General features: G+C 29.9%; 1 protein-coding gene across 1 annotated transcript in view; it reads right to left on the reverse strand.

Annotated features, from left to right (window-relative positions):
- The window catches only part of LOC127736753 (synaptic vesicle 2-related protein-like), a 79,288-nt gene that overhangs the window by 30,763 nt on the left and 28,004 nt on the right, over window positions 1–20,521 (reverse strand). Inside the window, exons 5-10 of the mRNA XM_052247333.1 lie at window positions 19,789–19,860; window positions 17,484–17,608; window positions 11,368–11,431; window positions 8,634–8,759; window positions 6,638–6,769; window positions 540–616 (exon numbers count right to left, since the gene is read on the reverse strand). Coding sequence (XP_052103293.1) covers window positions 540–616; window positions 6,638–6,769; window positions 8,634–8,759; window positions 11,368–11,431; window positions 17,484–17,608; window positions 19,789–19,860 — 596 coding nt within the window. The remainder of the gene's footprint in view (window positions 1–539; window positions 617–6,637; window positions 6,770–8,633; window positions 8,760–11,367; window positions 11,432–17,483; window positions 17,609–19,788; window positions 19,861–20,521) is intronic.

Genomic DNA, 20,521 nt, shown 5'->3' on the forward strand with positions numbered 1-20,521 from the left:
TTAGAACAATAGATTGACAGCAGAAAAAATGTGACAAAAGTAATTCAAATAGATTTTTTACAAAGTAAAGGTTGGGAAAATTGTCCCTCAATTGTCTGTGTGAAACTAATGAGAATGTGGCAAGTGTGATATCAGTTTTGAGGCAACTAAATAACATAAAAATATTTCAACAGGTTAGAACAGGTCACGGGTTAACGTTTTTAAGTCATAAGTTCCAGCTGATATATTCTTTTTTCAGAACCTGCTATTCAATAGGTTACATTGCTTTATATATATATAACATTCAACATCAATCTTGTACAAAAATACTGAAATAATTAACTTAAACAATTTGTTCTGGATGTGATGCAAATTTCAACACAAAAAAAGGTTGTTATTTCAAAATTCGTAGTTTATCAGTATTATATGAAGTTTGAGAGGAGAAATAACAAAAAGGTGCATCACCAATTCATGTTTCCTTGTTTTAAAAAGAGTTATAAACATAAATATTTAACCAGTTTTGATATGGTTTTATAATAAGCTCAATATATTATAGTTACCATATAACCCACAACATTAAAGTGGTTTTTCTATACTCTAAGGCGAACAAATCCTTTATACTTCCTCTGTTGGTAGCCTGGATAATATAATATTAGTTTTAAAATAAACAAGAATTTGCACCCAATATCATGCAAGTATACTACCACTCACAGAGTAAAGTACGAGAAGGTTCAATCAACCATTTACGAAAATGTTTACTAAGAACTATTACTGGAAATTTTTTCTGAGGATGCCAGTTGTTAAGATTCATCATAACCTTTTGGCTAATATGGCCGTATTTACACCACAAATTTTACGCTGAGTACAGACAAACCTGTGCACCTGAAAAAGTTTAAAGGCATGGCAGGAAATAGATAATTGAATTTTAAATGCATTTTAAGTTTCAGAAAGTTATAAACATTTCTGGATTTTGCTATTCATATTTTTTTCATTCCTGCAGAAGGTGCCAAAAATAAAATAAGTTGGGAAAGAGGTTTGAGAAACTCCCCTAATATAATAAATGTTGTGAGTAGTATTGATTTAAATGGAAATAGATGGACGATAGACATCTGCAAACAATAGGTGATTTAAACTGTGCAACTGAGAGGACCGTATCAAATGAAACTCATGTGTTTGTTTATTTTGCTATCTTATGCAGACTGGTAAAAAATGCACATCAAAATCCAGGTAAGTTTTTATTTTCTAAAACATAGACTACATATAACTTTTATATATCTAGGTCCTGTCATGCCTTAAAACTTTCCTAAATACATCAGTTTGTCTGTACTCATAGTATATTTTGTGGTGTAAACACGGCCATATTTTTCAATTCCTTTTGATGAAACATAACCTTGTTAGTGTATTCAGTATATATACATACATTAAAATAAATCTCGTCAAGCACCTGTGCTACCACTTGCTTCATTGACAAACAAGAATATGTCTCCATATGACATCATCCCCTGCTACAGAAAAAACCCTAATTTGGCATATTTAATAAACAGTTTATATCATAATGAATATGTGTACTATGTTTATACCATAATGAACATGTGAATTATGTCTATATCATAATGACCATGTGTACTATGTTTATATCATAATGAATATGTGTACTATGTTTGTATCATAATGAACATGTGTACTATGTCTATATCATAATGACCATGTGTACTATGTTTATATCATAATGAATATGTGTACTATGGCTATATCATAATGACCATGTGTACTATGTTTATATCATAATGAACATGTGTACTCTGTCTATATCATAATGAACATGTGTACTATGTTTGTATCATAATGAACATGTGTACTCTGTCTATATCATAATGACCATGTGTACTATGTTTATATCATAATGACCATGTGTACTATGTCTATATCATAATGAACATGTGTACTATGTTTATATCATAATGAATATGTGTACTATGTTTGTATCATAATGAACATGTGTACTATGTCTATATCATAATGACCATGTGTACTATGTTTAGATCATAATGAATATGTGTACTATGTTTATATCATAATGAACATGTGTACTATGTTTATATCATAATGAACATGTGTACTATGTCTATATCATAATGACCATGTGTACTATGTTTAGATCATAATGAATATGTGTACTATGTTTATATCATAATGAACATTTGTACTATGTTTGTATCATAATGACCATGTGTACTATGTCTATATCATAATGACCATGTGTACTATGTCTATATCATAATGAACGTGTGTACTATGTCTATATCATAATGAACATGTGTACTATGTTTATATCATAATGACCATGTGTACTATGTTTATATCATAATGAACACGTGTACTATGTTTATATCATAATGAACATGTGTACTATGTTTATATCATAATGAACGTATGTACTATGTTTATATCATAATGAACGTGTGTACTATGTTTATATCATAATGAACACGTGTACTATTTTTATATCATAATGAACGTGTGTACTATGTTTATATCATAATGAACGTGTGTACTATGTTTATATCATAATGAACATGTGTACTATGTTTATATCATAATGAACGTGTGTACTATGTTTATATCATAATGACCATGTGTACTATGTTTGTATCATAATGAACATGTGTACTATGTTTGTATCATAATGAACATGTGTACTATGTCTATATCATAATGACCATGTGTACTATGTCTATATCATAAAGACCATGTGTACTATGTTTATATCATAATGAACGTGTGTACTATGTTTATACCATAATGACCATGTGTACTATGTTTGTATCATGTGTACTATGTCTATATCATAAAGACCATGTGTACTATGTTTATATCATAATGAACATGTGTACTCTGTCTATATCATAATGAACATGTGTACTATGTTTGTATCATAATGAACATGTGTACTCTGTCTATATCATAATGACCATGTGTACTATGTTTATATCATAATGACCATGTGTACTATGTCTATATCATAATGAACGTGTGTACTATGTTTATATCATAATGACCATGTGTACTATGTCTATATCATAATGAACATGTGTACTATGTTTATATCATAATGAATATGTGTACTATGTTTGTATCATAATGAACATGTGTACTATGTCTATATCATAATGACCATGTGTACTATGTTTAGATCATAATGAATATGTGTACTATGTTTATATCATAATGAACATGTGTACTATGTTTATATCATAATGAACATGTGTACTATGTCTATATCATAATGACCATGTGTACTATGTTTAGATCATAATGAATATGTGTACTATGTTTATATCATAATGAACATTTGTACTATGTTTGTATCATAATGACCATGTGTACTATGTCTATATCATAATGACCATGTGTACTATGTCTATATCATAATGAACGTGTGTACTATGTCTATATCATAATGAACATGTGTACTATGTTTATATCATAATGACCATGTGTACTATGTTTATATCATAATGAACACGTGTACTATGTTTATATCATAATGAACATGTGTACTATGTTTATATCATAATTAACATGTGTACTATGTCTATATCATAATGAACGTGTGTACTATGTCTATATCATAATGAACGTGTGTACTATGTTTATATCATAATGAACGTGTGTACTATATCATAATGAACGTGTGTACTATGTTTATATCATAATGAACACGTGTACTATGTTTATATCATAATGAACATGTGTACTATGTTTATATCATAATTAACATGTGTACTATGTCTATATCATAATGAACGTGTGTACTATGTCTATATCATAATGAACGTGTGTACTATGTTTATATCATAATGAACGTGTGTACTATATCATAATGAACGTGTGTACTATGTTTATATCATAATGACCATGTGTACTATGTTTATATCATAATGAACATGTGTACTATGTTTATATCATAATGAACATGTGTACTATATCATAATGAACGTCTGTATTATGTTTATATCATAATGAACGTGTGTACTATGTTTATATCATAATGAACATGTGTACTATATCATAATGAACATGTGTACTATGTTTATATCATAATGAACGTGTGTACTATATCATAATGAACATGTGTACTATGTTTATATCATAATGAACGTGTGTACTATGTTTATATCATAATGAACCTGTGTACTATGTTTATATCATAATGAACATGTGTACTATATCATAATGAACGTCTGTATTATGTTTATATCATAATGAACGTGTGTACTATGTTTATATCATAATGAACATGTGTACTATATCATAATGAACGTCTGTATTATGTTTATATCATAATGAACGTGTGTACTATGTTTATATCATAATGAACGTGTGTACTATGTTTATATCATAATGAACGTGTGTACTATTTTTATATCATAATGAACATGTGTACTATGTTTATATCATAATGAACGTATGTACTATGTTTATATCATAATGAACGTGTGTACTATGTTTATATCATAATGAACATGTGTACTATGTTTCTATCATAATGAACGTGTGTACTATGTTTATATCATAATGAACATGTTTACTATGTCTATATCATAATGAACGTGTGTACTATGTCTATATCATAATGAACGTGTGTACTATGTTTATATCGTAATGAACATGTGTACTATGTTTCTATCATAATGAACGTGTGTACTATGTTTATATCATAATGAACGTGTGTACTATGTTTATATCATAATGAACATGTGTACTATGTTTATATCATAATGAACATATGTACTATGTTTATATCATAATGAACATGTGTACTATGTTTATATCATAATGAACACGTGTACTATGTTTATATCATAATGAACATGTGTACTATATCATAATGAACATGTGTACTATGTTTATATCATAATGAACGTGTGTACTATGTTTATATCATAATGAACATGTGTACTATATCATAATGAACATGTGTACTATGTTTATATCATAATGAACGTGTGTACTATGTCTATATCATAATGAACGTATGTACTATGTTTATATCATAATGAACGTTTGTACTATGTTTATATCATAATGAAAATGTGTACTATGTTTATATCATAATGAACATGTGTACTATATCATAATGAACATGTGTACTATGTTTATATCATAATGAACATGTGTACTATGTTTATATCATAATGAACACGTGTACTATGTTTATATCATAATGAACACATGTACTATGTCTATATCCTAATGAACACGTGTACTATATTTATATCATAATCAATGTGTGTACTATGTTTATATCATAATGAACGTGTGTTCTATGTTTATATCATAATGACACGTGTACTATGTTTATATCATAATGAACACATGTACTATGTCTATATCCTAATGAACATGTGTACTATGTTTATATCATAATGAACATGTGTACTATGTTTATATCATAATGACCATGTGTACTATGTTTACATCATAATGAACATGTGTACTATGTCTATATCATAATGAACGTGTGTACTATGTTTATATCATAATGAACACGTGTACTATGTTTATATCATAATGAACACATGTACTATGTCTATATCCTAATGAACATGTGTACTATGTTTATATCATAATGAACATGTGTACTATGTTTATATCATAATGAACATGTGTACTATATTTATATCATAATGAACATTCATAATGAACATATGTACTATGTCTATATCATAATGAACGTGTGTACTATGTCTGTATCATAATGAACATGTGTACTATGTTTATATCATAATGAACATGTGTACTATGTTTATATCATAATGAACATGTGTACTATGTTTATATCATAATGAACATGTGTACTATGTCTATATCATTATGAACATGTGTTCTATGTTTATATCATAATGAACATGTGTACTAATGTGTTCTATGTTTATATCATAATGAACATGTGTACTAATGTGTTCTATGTTTATATCATAATGAACATGTGTACTAATGTGTTCTATGTTTATATCATAATGAACATGTGTACTATGTTCCAAGTTGATCTGACCACAACTTCACAGTAAAGTACCTTCAACCAAACTTTCAACTGGATACAGGACTTAGAAATGGATTGACACACTTGAATGATGCACAGAATGTAAGCAAGAACAAATAAAGAGCTGCACCCTGAGCTATTGATACGCCCTCCGCTTTTTCAATGAACAAAGTTCCATAACTCCTCAACGTCATATCAGAAATTTATAAAAAAAACTAAAGGGAGCTAATTTAATAGATATAAACTAGTCACCAAAGTTTAATGAAAACTGCTCAGAGCTTTTCTGAGTTATTGTCCCCCCATTTTTATGAATAAAATCCCATAACTCGGAAATGTAAAATCTAAAATTTATAAAAATCAAAAGGGAGATTACGTCAATAGATTTAAACAATTCACCAAAGTTTCATGAAAATTTGTTAAAGTGTTTTTCAGTTATTGTCTGACATGTTGATGAAGGACGGACCTTTATACCATAATACATCCCATAAACCGGCGTATAAAATTGTGATTTTTTTATTTATTGATATATATTTATATAATGATGAAAGATCCAAGTTTATCATATTTGCAATAATTTTTGTACACATCATTTTATAGGAAGTAATACTATACCTTAGAACTTGACTCGACAAGTCTTCCTAACGGCATTGGTTTGTTATTTTCTTTAGCAATTCTCTGTAAAGTTGCTAGAGCTTTCTCTGTGTGACCTCGTGTTATATCATAACGAGCACTTTCTGGCAACCACTGTAATAAACAAGTAAACAATGCATAAAATCATGTCATCGTAGCATTGGGCAACATTTATATAGTTCATGACAAAATAAAGAATACATATTGTAGCTAAGAGGAAATTGTATCATATGCATATAACTTGATTTTCATGTGTACCAATTAAAATGGATTCAGGAACAATTGAATATTGGTGGATATTTGATTTCGTTGTATTTTCCAAGTCTACATCAAAGCAGGGCTTCCAAAATTATTTTTAGCCAGCCGGACATTTTATATATTATCCCGATTTTAATCCCTTAAGACTAAATAAACAAAAGGCAATTATGGTAATCAGTTGCCGAGTTGGCCATCCCAATGATTGGCATAAAAAAAAACGATATTAAACTTTCTTTGATTCAAATTTGAAGTTCTGACGTAAACTGTTAAATTGGCAGTGCATCATTCGAAGTGTGCAACAATAAATTACATCAGCGTACTTATATTTGCCTTAGACTCTTTATTTGTGCAAAATAACGTTGTCAAAAACTTTACTTTCGTTTTTAAATCTTTTACCGGATGTTATCTTGACAATGGTAAAACATGGACCAGAGACGGATACGTAAATTCCGTGTACGTTTGCAAAGCATGAATGAGTGGAAGTAACCCGAATAATTCAATCCCTCCCCGTGATCGACTCTCCCACTCGCGAGGTTAATGTAGCCATCGTAGAGCAGTGAAATATAACGACTGAATTATTCGGGTTAGAGTGGAAGTAGCTCCTTCTACGTTATTTCTTCAAGAAAATAATGGAAATAAACGTGAGATAAAGGTATCAATGACAATTTAAGCATTTTTTGAAGAATTAGGATGCATAATTAAATTTCACACCTGCGCACATGCGCACACATGTACTAGTTCAAACAGAGACATGTCTCTAGTACAAACAACGTGTTTATGACGATGTTTCATTTTCACCTTTTTAATTTTTTCATCAAATCATATTTGTAAACGTATTTCTGAAAATTTAAATCTTTTTGACTAAATTAATTAGATGCAAACCTCTGAAATGTAAGAAAATAGCTTTGAATAGACCGATCAATGTCCGGTTCAAAATAGTTTACCTGTCACCTGAACAGGTATAAATTTCAGCTGCTCGACAACTAATTAGCCTTGATTAAAATGAGAAGGTATTAAAGTAGGGGTTGTTTTGATAGTACTTAATGATCATGTCACTTTTATGACCGGAAATGTGTGGCTGTTATTTTTAAAAGGCAAAACGTTCGGTCAAAAAGATCACGAATTATATTAAAATGACCGTCTCTTAAAGCCTTGAAAACTAAAAAGTAGATGACTGTTTCATGCTTTACCCAGCCGGACTTTTACCGGACATTATACAAATGTCCGGCGTATATGACCGTTTTGGAAGCCTTGCATCAAAGCCTATAGTACATCTTTAATTTGTTGAACATTTAAATTTGTAGTTCACTTGTACCCATGATATCTTCTCAAAAATGAACCCACTAACAATAATGAATTCTAAGTATTGTAAAGTGGTTTATATTTGTGGATATTAATTTTCATGATTTATTTTAGGTCACCCCTGATCCAGAGGCTTAATTTACACATTTTTCTTGTTCCTGTCTATAATGTTTCTCCTACATTGAATACCAAAGAAGGGGATATTAACTTTATTATAGCTTGATTGTGTAATTAGTGAAAATAAACACCACCGTCCCAGGTTAGGGGGAAGGTTTGGCACTAGCAAACATGTTTAAAGTTTTTTGTTCTCAATTTAAACACAGTATATGATGCAGACTAACAAAGACAGGTATCACTTACAGGTTACGGCTGTTAATGTTTTGCTGTAAACCTTATTTCTCTTTTTATTCATACTTACATAACAACAGATTGTAAATAGCAGTAGAGGCATAGCTGAAAATCCTAGTAAATATTTCCATCCTAGAGTAGGCATCACAGCTAAGGCTAATAATACTTCAAAACAAGCTCCTATAGCCCAAAATACCTGTCAAAATAAATAATACTTCAATACAAGCTCCTATAGCCCAAAATACCTGTAAAATAAATAATACTTCAATACAAGCTCCTATAGCCCAAAATACCTGTAAAATAAATAATACTTCAATACAAGCTCCTATCACCCAAAATACCTGTCAAAATAAATAATACTTCAATACAAGCTCCTATCACCCAAAATACCTGTCAAAATAAATAATACTTCAATCCAAGCTCCTATCACCCAAAATACCTGTAAAATAAATAATACTTCGATACAAGCTCCTATCACCCAAAATACCTGTCAAAATAAATAATACTCCAAAACAAGCTCCTATATCCAAAAATACCTGTAAAATAAATAATACTTTAAAACAAGCTCCTATAGCCCAAAATAAATAATACTTAAAAAAACAAGCTCCTATAGCCCAACATACCAGTAAAAATAAATAATACTTCAAAACAAGCTCCTATAGCCCAAAATACCTGTCAAAATAAATACTACTTCAAAACAAGCTTCTATAGCCCAAAATACCTGTCAAAATTAAAGAACCTTAGTGAGCGCGCTCACATACCCCACGTCCCCACATTGTCATTGGAGAAATAAAATAAGTGTAAGAAAAAAAAATTGAATCATAATTTCCTGTCAATATGGAAATCTACATAGTATGTCCTTATTATCTACAAAGTTTCATGAAATTCTGTTGTGTGGTTTCAGAGGAGTTGTGATGACAAACTCTTGCAAAAGTACATTGAAGCAAATAAGTTCAAAGGGGCGTAACACTAAGAAAAAAAAATGAATCGTAATTTCCTGTCGATATGCACATCTACATTGTATGTCCTTATTATCTGAAAAGATTTCATGAAATTCTGTTGTGTGGTTTGAGAGGAGTTGCGATGACAAAAGGTTGCAGTAGTATATTTGGCAAATAAGTTCAAAGGGGTGTATTTCCTGGAAAAAAATTGAATCGTAATTTCCTGTCGATATGCACATCTACATAGTATGTCCTTATTATCTGAAAAGGTTTCATGAAATTCTGTTGTGTGGTTTGAGAGGAGTTACGATGACAAAAGGTTGCAGTAGTATATTTGGCAAATAAGTTCAAAGGGGCGTAACTCCTGAAAAAAAAATTGAATCGTAATTTCCTGTCGATATGCACATCTACGTTGTATGTCCTTATTATCTGAAAAGGTTTCATGAAATTCTGTTGTGTGGTTTGAGAGGAGTTGCGATGACAAACTGTTGCAGTTGTACATTAAAGTAAATAAGTTCAAAGGGGCGTAACTCCTAGAAAAAAAATTGAATCGTAATTTCCTGTCGATATGCACAACTACATAGTATGTCCTTATTAATTAAAAAGGTTTTGTGAAATTCTGTTGTGTGGTTTGAGAGGAGTTGCGATGACAAGAAATAGGACTGACGGACGGACAGACGGACGGACGGGTCAAAAACATTATACCCTCCGCAACTCGTTGCATGGGGTATAATAAATACTACTTCAAAACAAGCTCCTATAGCCTAAAATACCTGTCAAAATAAATAATACTTAAAAACAAGCTCCTATAGCCCAAAATACCTGTCAAAATAAATAATACTTCAAAAAAAGCTCCTATAGCCAAAAATACCTTGCAAAATATAAAAAAAAGTCTTGAAATATGTGTATTTACAACAACAAAAAAACGAAAATGCCCTATTAAGTGTAAGCATCAAAGTTAATTAATACTGATGCTACCTCAAAATAAGCTCCTTATCTAAGACTAACAATTAAACACAAATCCTTAGATTCATATAACTAAACCTCATTCTGTATGTGCCAATATCACAAAGTCAGGAGCCTTTAATTCAGTGTGGTCATTGATTGCTGCCTAGATCCTATTTCATTTTTCATTTATTGGTTTTTTTTTTACATAAATACAGCTGTTGGGTTTTCATTTAAATTTGCATCACATTTTGTCATGTTGGGGCAGTTAGCTTACTTTCTACATGTATGTATATATTTATGGGCTTTGTTGTATTCTCGGTCAGCTGTATTGGCCCTCTGCCCTACGGCCCTTGGGACAAATACAGCAGACCTTGAACCAATACATGGGCCAATACAGAATCAGAAAGTTAGTAACACTATAACATTACACAAATAGATTGATGAAACAAAGAAAAAACAAACCATAAGGAATATTTTTTACTTTACAACAAAAATAATTAAACATTTATTTTCAGAACTTTGGAAACTTTTAACTGAGGTTTTTTCATTAAAATATAAGTAAGTTGCTTAACTTTTTAAACTCTGTACATTAAAGAACCAGCCAACCCTACTTTAGTTACTAATGTAAACTAATTTTTATAAGGACACAAATACCATGCTTCTTTTTGTGAAACAAGGCTATACTTCAGAATCAGTAGAGAATTTGTTTGAATCACGTTTTGAAATGAAACTCAAATCTCCAGTGCATAGTGTCTTGGTAAAATTTTGTACATTGTTTAATGTTTTCTTTGAATCAGCTCTTTTCTTTGTTTGTTTGTGCTCTATGCTCTTTTAATATGTAATCCCTCAACATGATGTAGTTGTAAGCATCTGTTTTGTTGCCAAACAATCAATAATTCTTAAGAGGGTACATACCTCTATTAAAACTACACAGGTTGCTCTTGATGCTGATGGTAGAAACTCTGCGTACAATGTTACTCTGTAAAACAATCAAAATTAATAATATCAATACTTTGCAATTTCTTATATTAAAGCCTAAATATTAAAGATCTTCAGATATAAAAAAAATCTTTTACTGTGACTTGACATTTTTTTAGCAGTTCAAAAATTACCAGTACTACCTATCACCTTTGGAATGACAATTACAATAAAAGAATGTATAGAAATTCTTATAAACATTTTCATAATATCAATGAAGTGGAATTAAAGTCTAATTGCTACCTTGCACTTTCACGACTTGACTGTGGTTTTCTACAGCAGTTTGTTAAAATTTCTGATCAGTTGAACAGTTTGGTTTGATAAAACAAATTGCAATTTGGTCAGAATTTTGAATAAACTGCAATAGGTGGAGAGCAACACTTATAGTCAAGTCACAGTAAAATCCTGGTCAAATGATGACCAACATTCTACACAAAAGGACCTGAAAGACTGAAATATTGTAGATAGATTAACAAAGGTATTTGTTAATCGAGAAAAGTAAACCAAAGTCACTGAAGCATAAAATGTAGGTCATAGTTACCAAAATATTGCAGATCAATTTTGCATGAGATAAGAGGACTGTAGGGGAGTAACATATTATATAATAAATGGGGAATGTGTCCATGGGACTTAGATGATGCCCCCACTTGCATATAACATTATAAAGGGACATAACTCAAGAAGGGTAAAATTGACGCTACCCAAATTTGTACATGATCTGAGTTTTGTGGTAATAAGCATTGTGTATAAGTTTCATAACATTTGGTTGAGGCAAACTTAAGTTAGAGAACAGGACTGAAAAATTCAGCAATTTTTCCTTTTGTAAAGGAGCATAAATCTAGAACGGTAAAAGTGATGCCATCAAAATTCAAATTTGATCGGAGTTTTGTGGTAATAAGCATTGTGCATAAGTTTCATAACATTTGGTTGAGGCAAACTAAAGTTACAGAACGGATATAATTTTGGGACGTACGAACGTACTGACAGATGGACGTACAGACAGACAAGTGTAAAACTTAATGCCCCCTCTGCTATGGCGGGGGCATAAAAATACTTATTCTCTTCTGAAAGTTGGTAGATTTTGAAGAACAATCAAATCCACTAACCATCTATGAAAACATCATCGAAATTAAGTCTAGAAGAGTACGCTCTCACTACCAGTCCCCTTAAAATGATAAAAGAACAGAGTTCCAATGTCCCCCGCGTTTCACATATTTTATCTGTTCTGTCACAAGGACAATATCTTAATAAAATTTGTTTTTGTTCTTTTAAACTTTTTAAAATTATCTTACTAGAGAGTTGAAGACTTGAGAGCAATTTCCGATATATTTAATATTTTCAAGGGAAACTTAGGGATCATAGATTTATTCTTACGAGGAAGCTCGGAGCATGCTCGGAGGATGCTCGGAGCTTTTTTAGTAGGCTCTTCTCAGCAGTTTATGTGATAATAATTATCATGATCCATTAAGATGTCAATCAAATCTATAGCACTTCTATAATAAGGAAGATAGAGCATTATAGAGGAAGCTCAATTAACACCTGTGTATTAAAACATCTGGTCTATTCAAATAAATCTTGAATGAAATTTTACAAAACTATAAAATAGATAAGAAATTCTTCAATAGAACTGTACAATGCTTGGCAAGAAATATCAAGTCTTCACAGGAAGATAATGTTTTTAAAATATTTTCTTATTTATAATCATTCTTTTTCAATACAAAAAAAAATACTCAAATTTTATATTTAAAATATAAATATAGCTTAATTAAATTTATACTACATAAAATTAAACATAAAAGTCACCAAAGACAAAAACTATGGTAGTAGATTTATAATCATTTGTTAAACTTTATATGCAACAGCAAACTTTAGTTCTTTAATAGAAAATGATGGCTACTTTGGGAAAAAGTTGTAATTCACAGGCTGGGTTGAAAGACTGTTCACAATATAATAATTATGATAAATTGATTTTACTTCAGCAATCCTCTATATCTATTTCTTGAATAAATTTTTTGATTTTGTTTTTATGATAATTAAATGGATTCAGTGGATCAAAAACTTTACAACAAAAAATTATACTTTGTTCTGGAATCCCTTTTGTCTTTTATTTTAAATTCTAGTTCTTCATTACATTGATTTGTATAAAAAATGTCAACTTATTTTTTCAAGTATCTCTTTTAAGCTTAATCAAAATGCAGAAAGTCATAATTACATTTGATATCCCTGAATGATAATTACAAGATTTCCATTTCATATAAACCTCCTTTCGCTATTTATAAATGTGAACAGAAGAGCAAATCATCATAAAATTGAGAAGTCATTTACACAATCTATTTTGCTGTCTGCTTAAAATTTAGAATTTTGATTCATTACCCTAATGCTTTAAGTCAATTGAATACCAGTTTAAAACATACTGTTATTTTATACTATGTATTATAACTGCAGTTAAAAATTCTTGTAATAATTTATTTCAAGTTAGGAAAATGGAATTTAGAAGTTTTAGTGTTTGAGGCCTAGAGAACAGGCAATTTTCTTGAATAATTTGCAGACTTGACTTATATATTCTAGGTCCCTCACTTACAAATATTTAAAGATGTATAGTAATTATAGTTCAATTTGGTTTGCTTAAAAGCATTTTTGATTCAGCATACGACTCTCATGACTGTAGGAACATGACAATAGGTAGTCACGACTATACCACTTTAGTTTAGGGGTTAAATTATTATTTATCTACCATATATAAAATAATCCAATATCATCTGTTTCTATCTTATTTTTTTATAACTGTATTTAAAATTGGAATCAATTATTATTGTTGAAGATGTTTTTTATTTAACAGCATACAGCATTTTAATATTAACAAAATATTTAATATGGAGCATAAAAGAGGATGCTCTAAGATAATTATCCCTACTGAAACTGTAAAATGGGTTATTCCCTCAAACTATAATGTTTATATAATGTATCATGCTGTGATATAAACCTTTTATAATAATGTTTTGCGCCTACACAGATTTCTAAACAGTATTATTGGACAGACTGCAGAGTGACTTGTATGAATTGAATATTAAATAACATAAAACAAGCAAAAAATAATTAATTCAACTCCAAACAACTGCCACAATGTCCTATACTAATGAACATAATTATGCCTGAAATTCTTACTAACTTTGATTTATGTTTTTTTTTTATAATTATACTCATGAAAGCTAAAAAGAAAAAAAAATAACTAGTTTGAATCTTATAGAAAAAATTTTTAGTATATATATTTATATTTTTAGGATCTGTTTTATATTGATAGTATGTACTGATAAAGGCCTATATAAAAAGACTTTCTACATACAGGTGTTAACTGAGCTTCCTCTACATTGCTTTACTTTCCTTTTGATAGAAGTTGTTTATATATATTAAAAAGTCATTCAAGAAAAGGAAATAGAGGATTGCTGAACTAAAGTCCGTTTATTTTACTCTGTTATATTGTCAAAATTCTTTCAGGTGTAATACCACCAAAATATAGTACATTCAGTTTCAAGCCAGAAATGGTTGATTTTTTTTTATATTCCATTTAATTTGACAGTTGTTGGAAATTAACCCTGCATTTTATTGCAGAAAGTTTTTTTTTGGGTTGTTAACATGTATCTTGGGTGTTTCAAAGCAATAAAAAATTCTATTGGTGTTGCTATAAAATATTTTGGAAATTTAAGGGGACATTGCTACTAAAGCTGGTAAACAGGAAAAAAAAGGGGGAGAGGAATTGGTTAACTTCTGGTGACGTTTAATATCTTATCTGCAATGAAAAGTTATGTTGTATTTTCACTGTAGTACTGGACAGGATAAAACTTCACTCATGTAGAGTATTTCTTTATTTAAAACATAGATAAATTCATCACATTTAATAAAAAAAAGGCAAATTAAACAAAGACTTATGGGGGAAAAACAATTTTATGTTAAATTTTCCCTGCAGTAATTGACAGGATAAAACTTTACTCATGCCAAATATCTCTTTATTTGAAACAAAGATGAATTCTACACAATTAAAAAAAAAGTCAATAAAACAGAGACGTACTAGGGGAAAAACAATGGTGATATCAAACCAGCCTTCCAATAATGAATTACAACTTTTCCTAAAGTAGCCATAATTTTTTATAAAAGAACTAAGTTTGCTATTTTATATATATAAAAAAAAAAACATATTACCATTGTTTAGTTAGGGGCATTACTTAAACAATTATTTTTCAAAATTACCTATGCAATTTATGTTAAAAACAATGCTATATCATATATTACTTCTATTTCATGTATAAGTAACTTATGTTAATATTATTTTTATATGTGTCCATTCATACAGGTTTTAATAGCTTTATCAAATTTTCACAGACATCTGGTTATTTTTCCCATGAAATATAAAACTAATCCTCCTGAAACACTAATTGACTTTCTGAGCCACGCTTCTGGGTCAAAGATTGTCCTCTTGGGACTATTAAAATACCATTTTCCTTTAAAATCTTAATGGTAGACAAATATAAATAGATGGAACCTTGTGATTTAATTAAGACTTGAAGTTATTTATAATGTGTAATCTAAAAGAATAACATATGTTCCATAAATAATTATAAGTGCCAAGTTTTTCAAAGATGTATAAAATAATTTATAAAAGTAATAATTTTGTCCTCATTTTTAAAGTAACCTTTTATCTCTATACTCATCTCACATTTGATAAATACTTAATTTTATTTAATAAAATTATATAAAATTTTTAAAAACTACATTTAGTCCATGCTACTATTGACATTTAAAATAACTATTGAGTTATTAAATAATTTTTAAAAACGAAAAAAATTATAAGTAACTAAAAAAAAATTTACTTGTTTAGTATCGCCCCCTGACTGTTGTTTGTGCCTTGATGACTTTTATGTAGCATATTATATAGTATTAACTATATCTAAATTATATAATCTAATTATAAAATTTAAGAATTTTTTTTATTATTAAAAAAGAATGGTTATTCAATATAATAAGAAAATATTTTAATGACTTTTACTTTTTGTGGAGACGACATTTCTTTCCAAGCATTTCCCAGTACTGTTGAAGAATTTCTAATCTATTTTATAGTTTTGTAAATTTCATGCAAAATGTATTTGAATATACCAGATGTTTACACAGGTGTTAATTGAGCTTCCTCTATAATGCTTTACTTTCCTTATTATAGAAGTGCTATAGATTTGATTGACATCTTAATAGATCATGATAATTATTGTCACATAAACTGCTGAGAAGAGCCTACTTAAAAAGCTCTGAGCATCCTCCGAGCATGCTCGGAGCTTCCTCGTAAGAATAAATCTATGATCCCTTATTAAAAATATTTGATTGGCACTTATTTTTGAAATTGTCTGAGACATTGCTGTTATATATACTTTTGAAATGAATTTTATAAAAATCAGGCAAAAATTGTATATACGAGAGCACTTACAATGCAATTTTCAATATAATCAATGTTTCCAAGGGGCATAACTGTTTTAAAAATAAGTGATCAGCACTGATTTTCAAAACTGGTTAAAGACATTGCTGATAAAAAACTATGATATAAGTTTCATAAAATTCTGGCAAGAATTGTACACATGAGAGCGCTTACAATGCAATTTTCCATATAATGAATGTTACCAATGCAAGGGGCATAACTCTTTGAAAAATAATTGATCTGCATTGATAAGTCGTTAAAGACATTGCTGATATAAACCTAAGATATAAGTTTCATAAATTCAGGCAAGAATTGTACACATGAGAGCACTAACAATGCAAGTTTCCATATAATTAATGTTTTCAAGGGGCAGAAATCTTTCAAAAAAAATTGGTTGGCACTGATTTTCGAACTGGTTAAAGACATTGCTGATATAAAACTATGATATGAGTTTCATAAAATTCTGGCAAGAATTGTATATGTGAGATTGCCTACAAGAACCAACGGACGGACGCCCGGTATTTTTATGTCCCCCACAATGCGTTGTGCAGGGGACAATAAACAACCTGACATAATTACAGAAGTAAATACTTACGATTGAGGAGCGCCACCTATACCAAAACCCACCAGTCCCCTTAGAATCAACAACCAGGCAAAGTTCGGAGAAAATGCACTCAGTATTCCAAAGTAGCAGGTAAACACGGAACATAATATCAACTCCTGTAAATAAAAACATCATTTAATGCACTCAGTATTCCAAAGTAGCTGGTAAACATGGAACATTATATCAAGAGTGCACACGCTGAAATGTCTCGCCTTCTTTACTAAACATTGATTTTATGTTGATAGTCCTAAATACAAAGCTTTACTACAAGTAACACATAAACTTAACATGATCCAAGAAAATGAGGTCAAGGTCAGATAAACCAAACGAGAAATACATGTACACCTTACAATCATTAAATAAACCAAACATAGTTGACCTATTGCTTATTGTTTCTAAGAAACAGTCTTAAACAAGAAAACTTAACATTGACCAATGAACCATGAAAATGAGGTCAAGGTCAGATGATACCTGCCAGACAGACATATACACCTTATAATCCTTCCATAAATCAAATATAGTTGATCTTTTGCTTATAGTTGAAGAAAAACAGACCAAAACACAAAAACTTAACACTGAGAAATGAACCGTGAAAATGAGGTCAAGGTCAAATAAAACCTGTGAGACTGACATGTACATCATAAAATATTTCCATACACCATTTATAGTTGACCTATTGCATATAGTATTAGAAAAAAAGACCAAAACTCAAAAACATAACTTTGACCACTGAACCATGAAAATGAAGTCAAGGTCAGATGACACCTACCAGTTGGACATGTACACCTTACAATCATTCCATATACCAAATATAGTAGACCTACTGCTTATAGTATCTGATATATGGACTTGACCACGAAAACTTAACCTTGTTCACTGATCCATGAAATGAGGTCGAGGTCAAATGAAAATTGTCTGACAGGCATGAGGACCTTGCAAGGTACGCACATACTAAATATAGTTATCCTATTACTCATAATAAGAAAGAAATTAACATTACAAAAAATGTTTTCAAGTAGTCACTGAACCATGAAAATGAGGTCAAGGACAATGGACATATGACAGACAGAAACTTCGTAACATAAGGCATTTATATACAAAGTATGAAGCATCCAGGTCTTCTAGCTTCTCAAATATAATGCTTTTAAGAAGTCAGCTAACGCCGCCGCTGCCGCTCTAGTTGCCGCTGGATCACTATCCCTATGTCGAGCTTTCTGCGACAAAAGTCGCAGGCTCGACAAAAACAAACAAAAAATGAAAAAATTATGAAATACTGGTTTTAAACAAACAAAATGATGAAATGTATCAAAATTATATTGAAACAAAAAAATATTTTGGTGTTTGCAAAAGTCTAACAGGTTTCTTTGCATAGGAAACCTGTGGAAACAAGATATGGCAGTAGAACATGAAACCTGCAGCATTATCACAAAAAGGTGGTTGACTAAAACTCCATGAAATGCAATCTCAATCTGTAAGTCATCATTGTACACTAAGGAACAAATGTAGCAAAAATCTGTTCCAGATCTGCAGGCAAAACAAACAAAAAGGTTGGGCCAGTACAATCTTCATCAAATTTTCTATGTGCAAGAATCATAATTCCACAATTTTTTATCTCAACTGGATCAAAATGCAAACTCAATCTCAAATTTTAACTCTATTTTACCAAAATCAAACTGTGCTAGGTGTCTTCCTGATCTTTAGGTGCTAGATTATATTACTCCATGTTTAAGGCATGACTGTGACTTTGAGATGATGAACAGCAATCAAACATTGTTGTTTTCTTTATGAATTGTCAAATGTGAGTAGGAATTTTGTGTCATGAATTATTCAGTCATGTCCTTTCATTTCCATTATGTAAAAATATTTAGCATAAATATGACGTATAGAATTAAGGATTTTGTATGCAGAGAAACGAGTCAAAGATTCAAACAACCATGTTTTGCAATATTTTTATGCGAGTGGAATAATTATCATAAACTTTTTATTTTAATCTGTTAAACTGGCTGTGAACTGAGCCAATGAATTACCACTGTCAAGGTGAGCATGCTATTACAACGGAGGCAATTATAATATGTAGTCATCCAAGATAGTTTTACATCAAGGTTATATAATGCCATGAACATTTTGTGAGAAAATTCCTACCTTGCAGAATGAATAAGAAAAATGTAGGGCATATGTCAATGAAACAGCAACCTAACAACACAAAAAACAAAATATTTCTTGAAGCCAATTATTGTAGGTATTCATGGATTGATGGATGTATTGACATCATGTGTAGTGGGTAAATAAAACTTACCGCTTTTCTACCATATTTGTCAGATATACTTCCCCATAAACTAGAGCTACACATCATACCAGCAAATACTACCTAAAAGAAAAAGAACTGGGTCACAGTAACCTTAAAATGTGTGGATAAAGTTTTCAAACTTGGTTAGTCAAAAATATTAATAAAGCTTTAAAGAAAATCAGCCATGGTTTTACACGTTATAACTTAAAATAGATAAGCCAACAATAATACAATGTTGTATTTACTTATCTATTCAATATCAATAATATATTTTAAATCTATTTATTATAATATATACACTGATTTAATCATTAAGAGTTGATTTCTGACAACAATTTTAGCATTTTAGCATTGTTCCTATTAAAATTTGCCTTTTTTTTGGGGTGTTTGTTTAGTTATAGAATACATTTAAGAAGGCCTTTATAATTAAAACATTGTCATTTTCCAGTTTTTATTTGTCAAACACACAAAAAACAAATTTCAATAGTAACAATGTTGAAAATTTGTCAGAAATCAACTTTTAATGTTTGAATCAGTGTTTACATTGAACAGATTGAAAATATATTATTGATATTGAATAAATACAACATCACATGCAGTTTTATGACTTGGATTACATGTATTTTCATCTACTTAGAAGATAAATTTTGCTTCAGGTAAATTAATCAATGACTGATGGATTTCTCTTAGAAGAAATTTATTGCCAACCAAATGAAACTTTTCCACAGAGTGATCTCCTATT

This window comes from Mytilus californianus, unplaced genomic scaffold (genome assembly GCF_021869535.1).
Source record: "Mytilus californianus isolate M0D057914Y unplaced genomic scaffold, xbMytCali1.0.p SCAF_36, whole genome shotgun sequence".
NCBI lineage: Eukaryota > Metazoa > Mollusca > Bivalvia > Mytilida > Mytilidae > Mytilus > Mytilus californianus.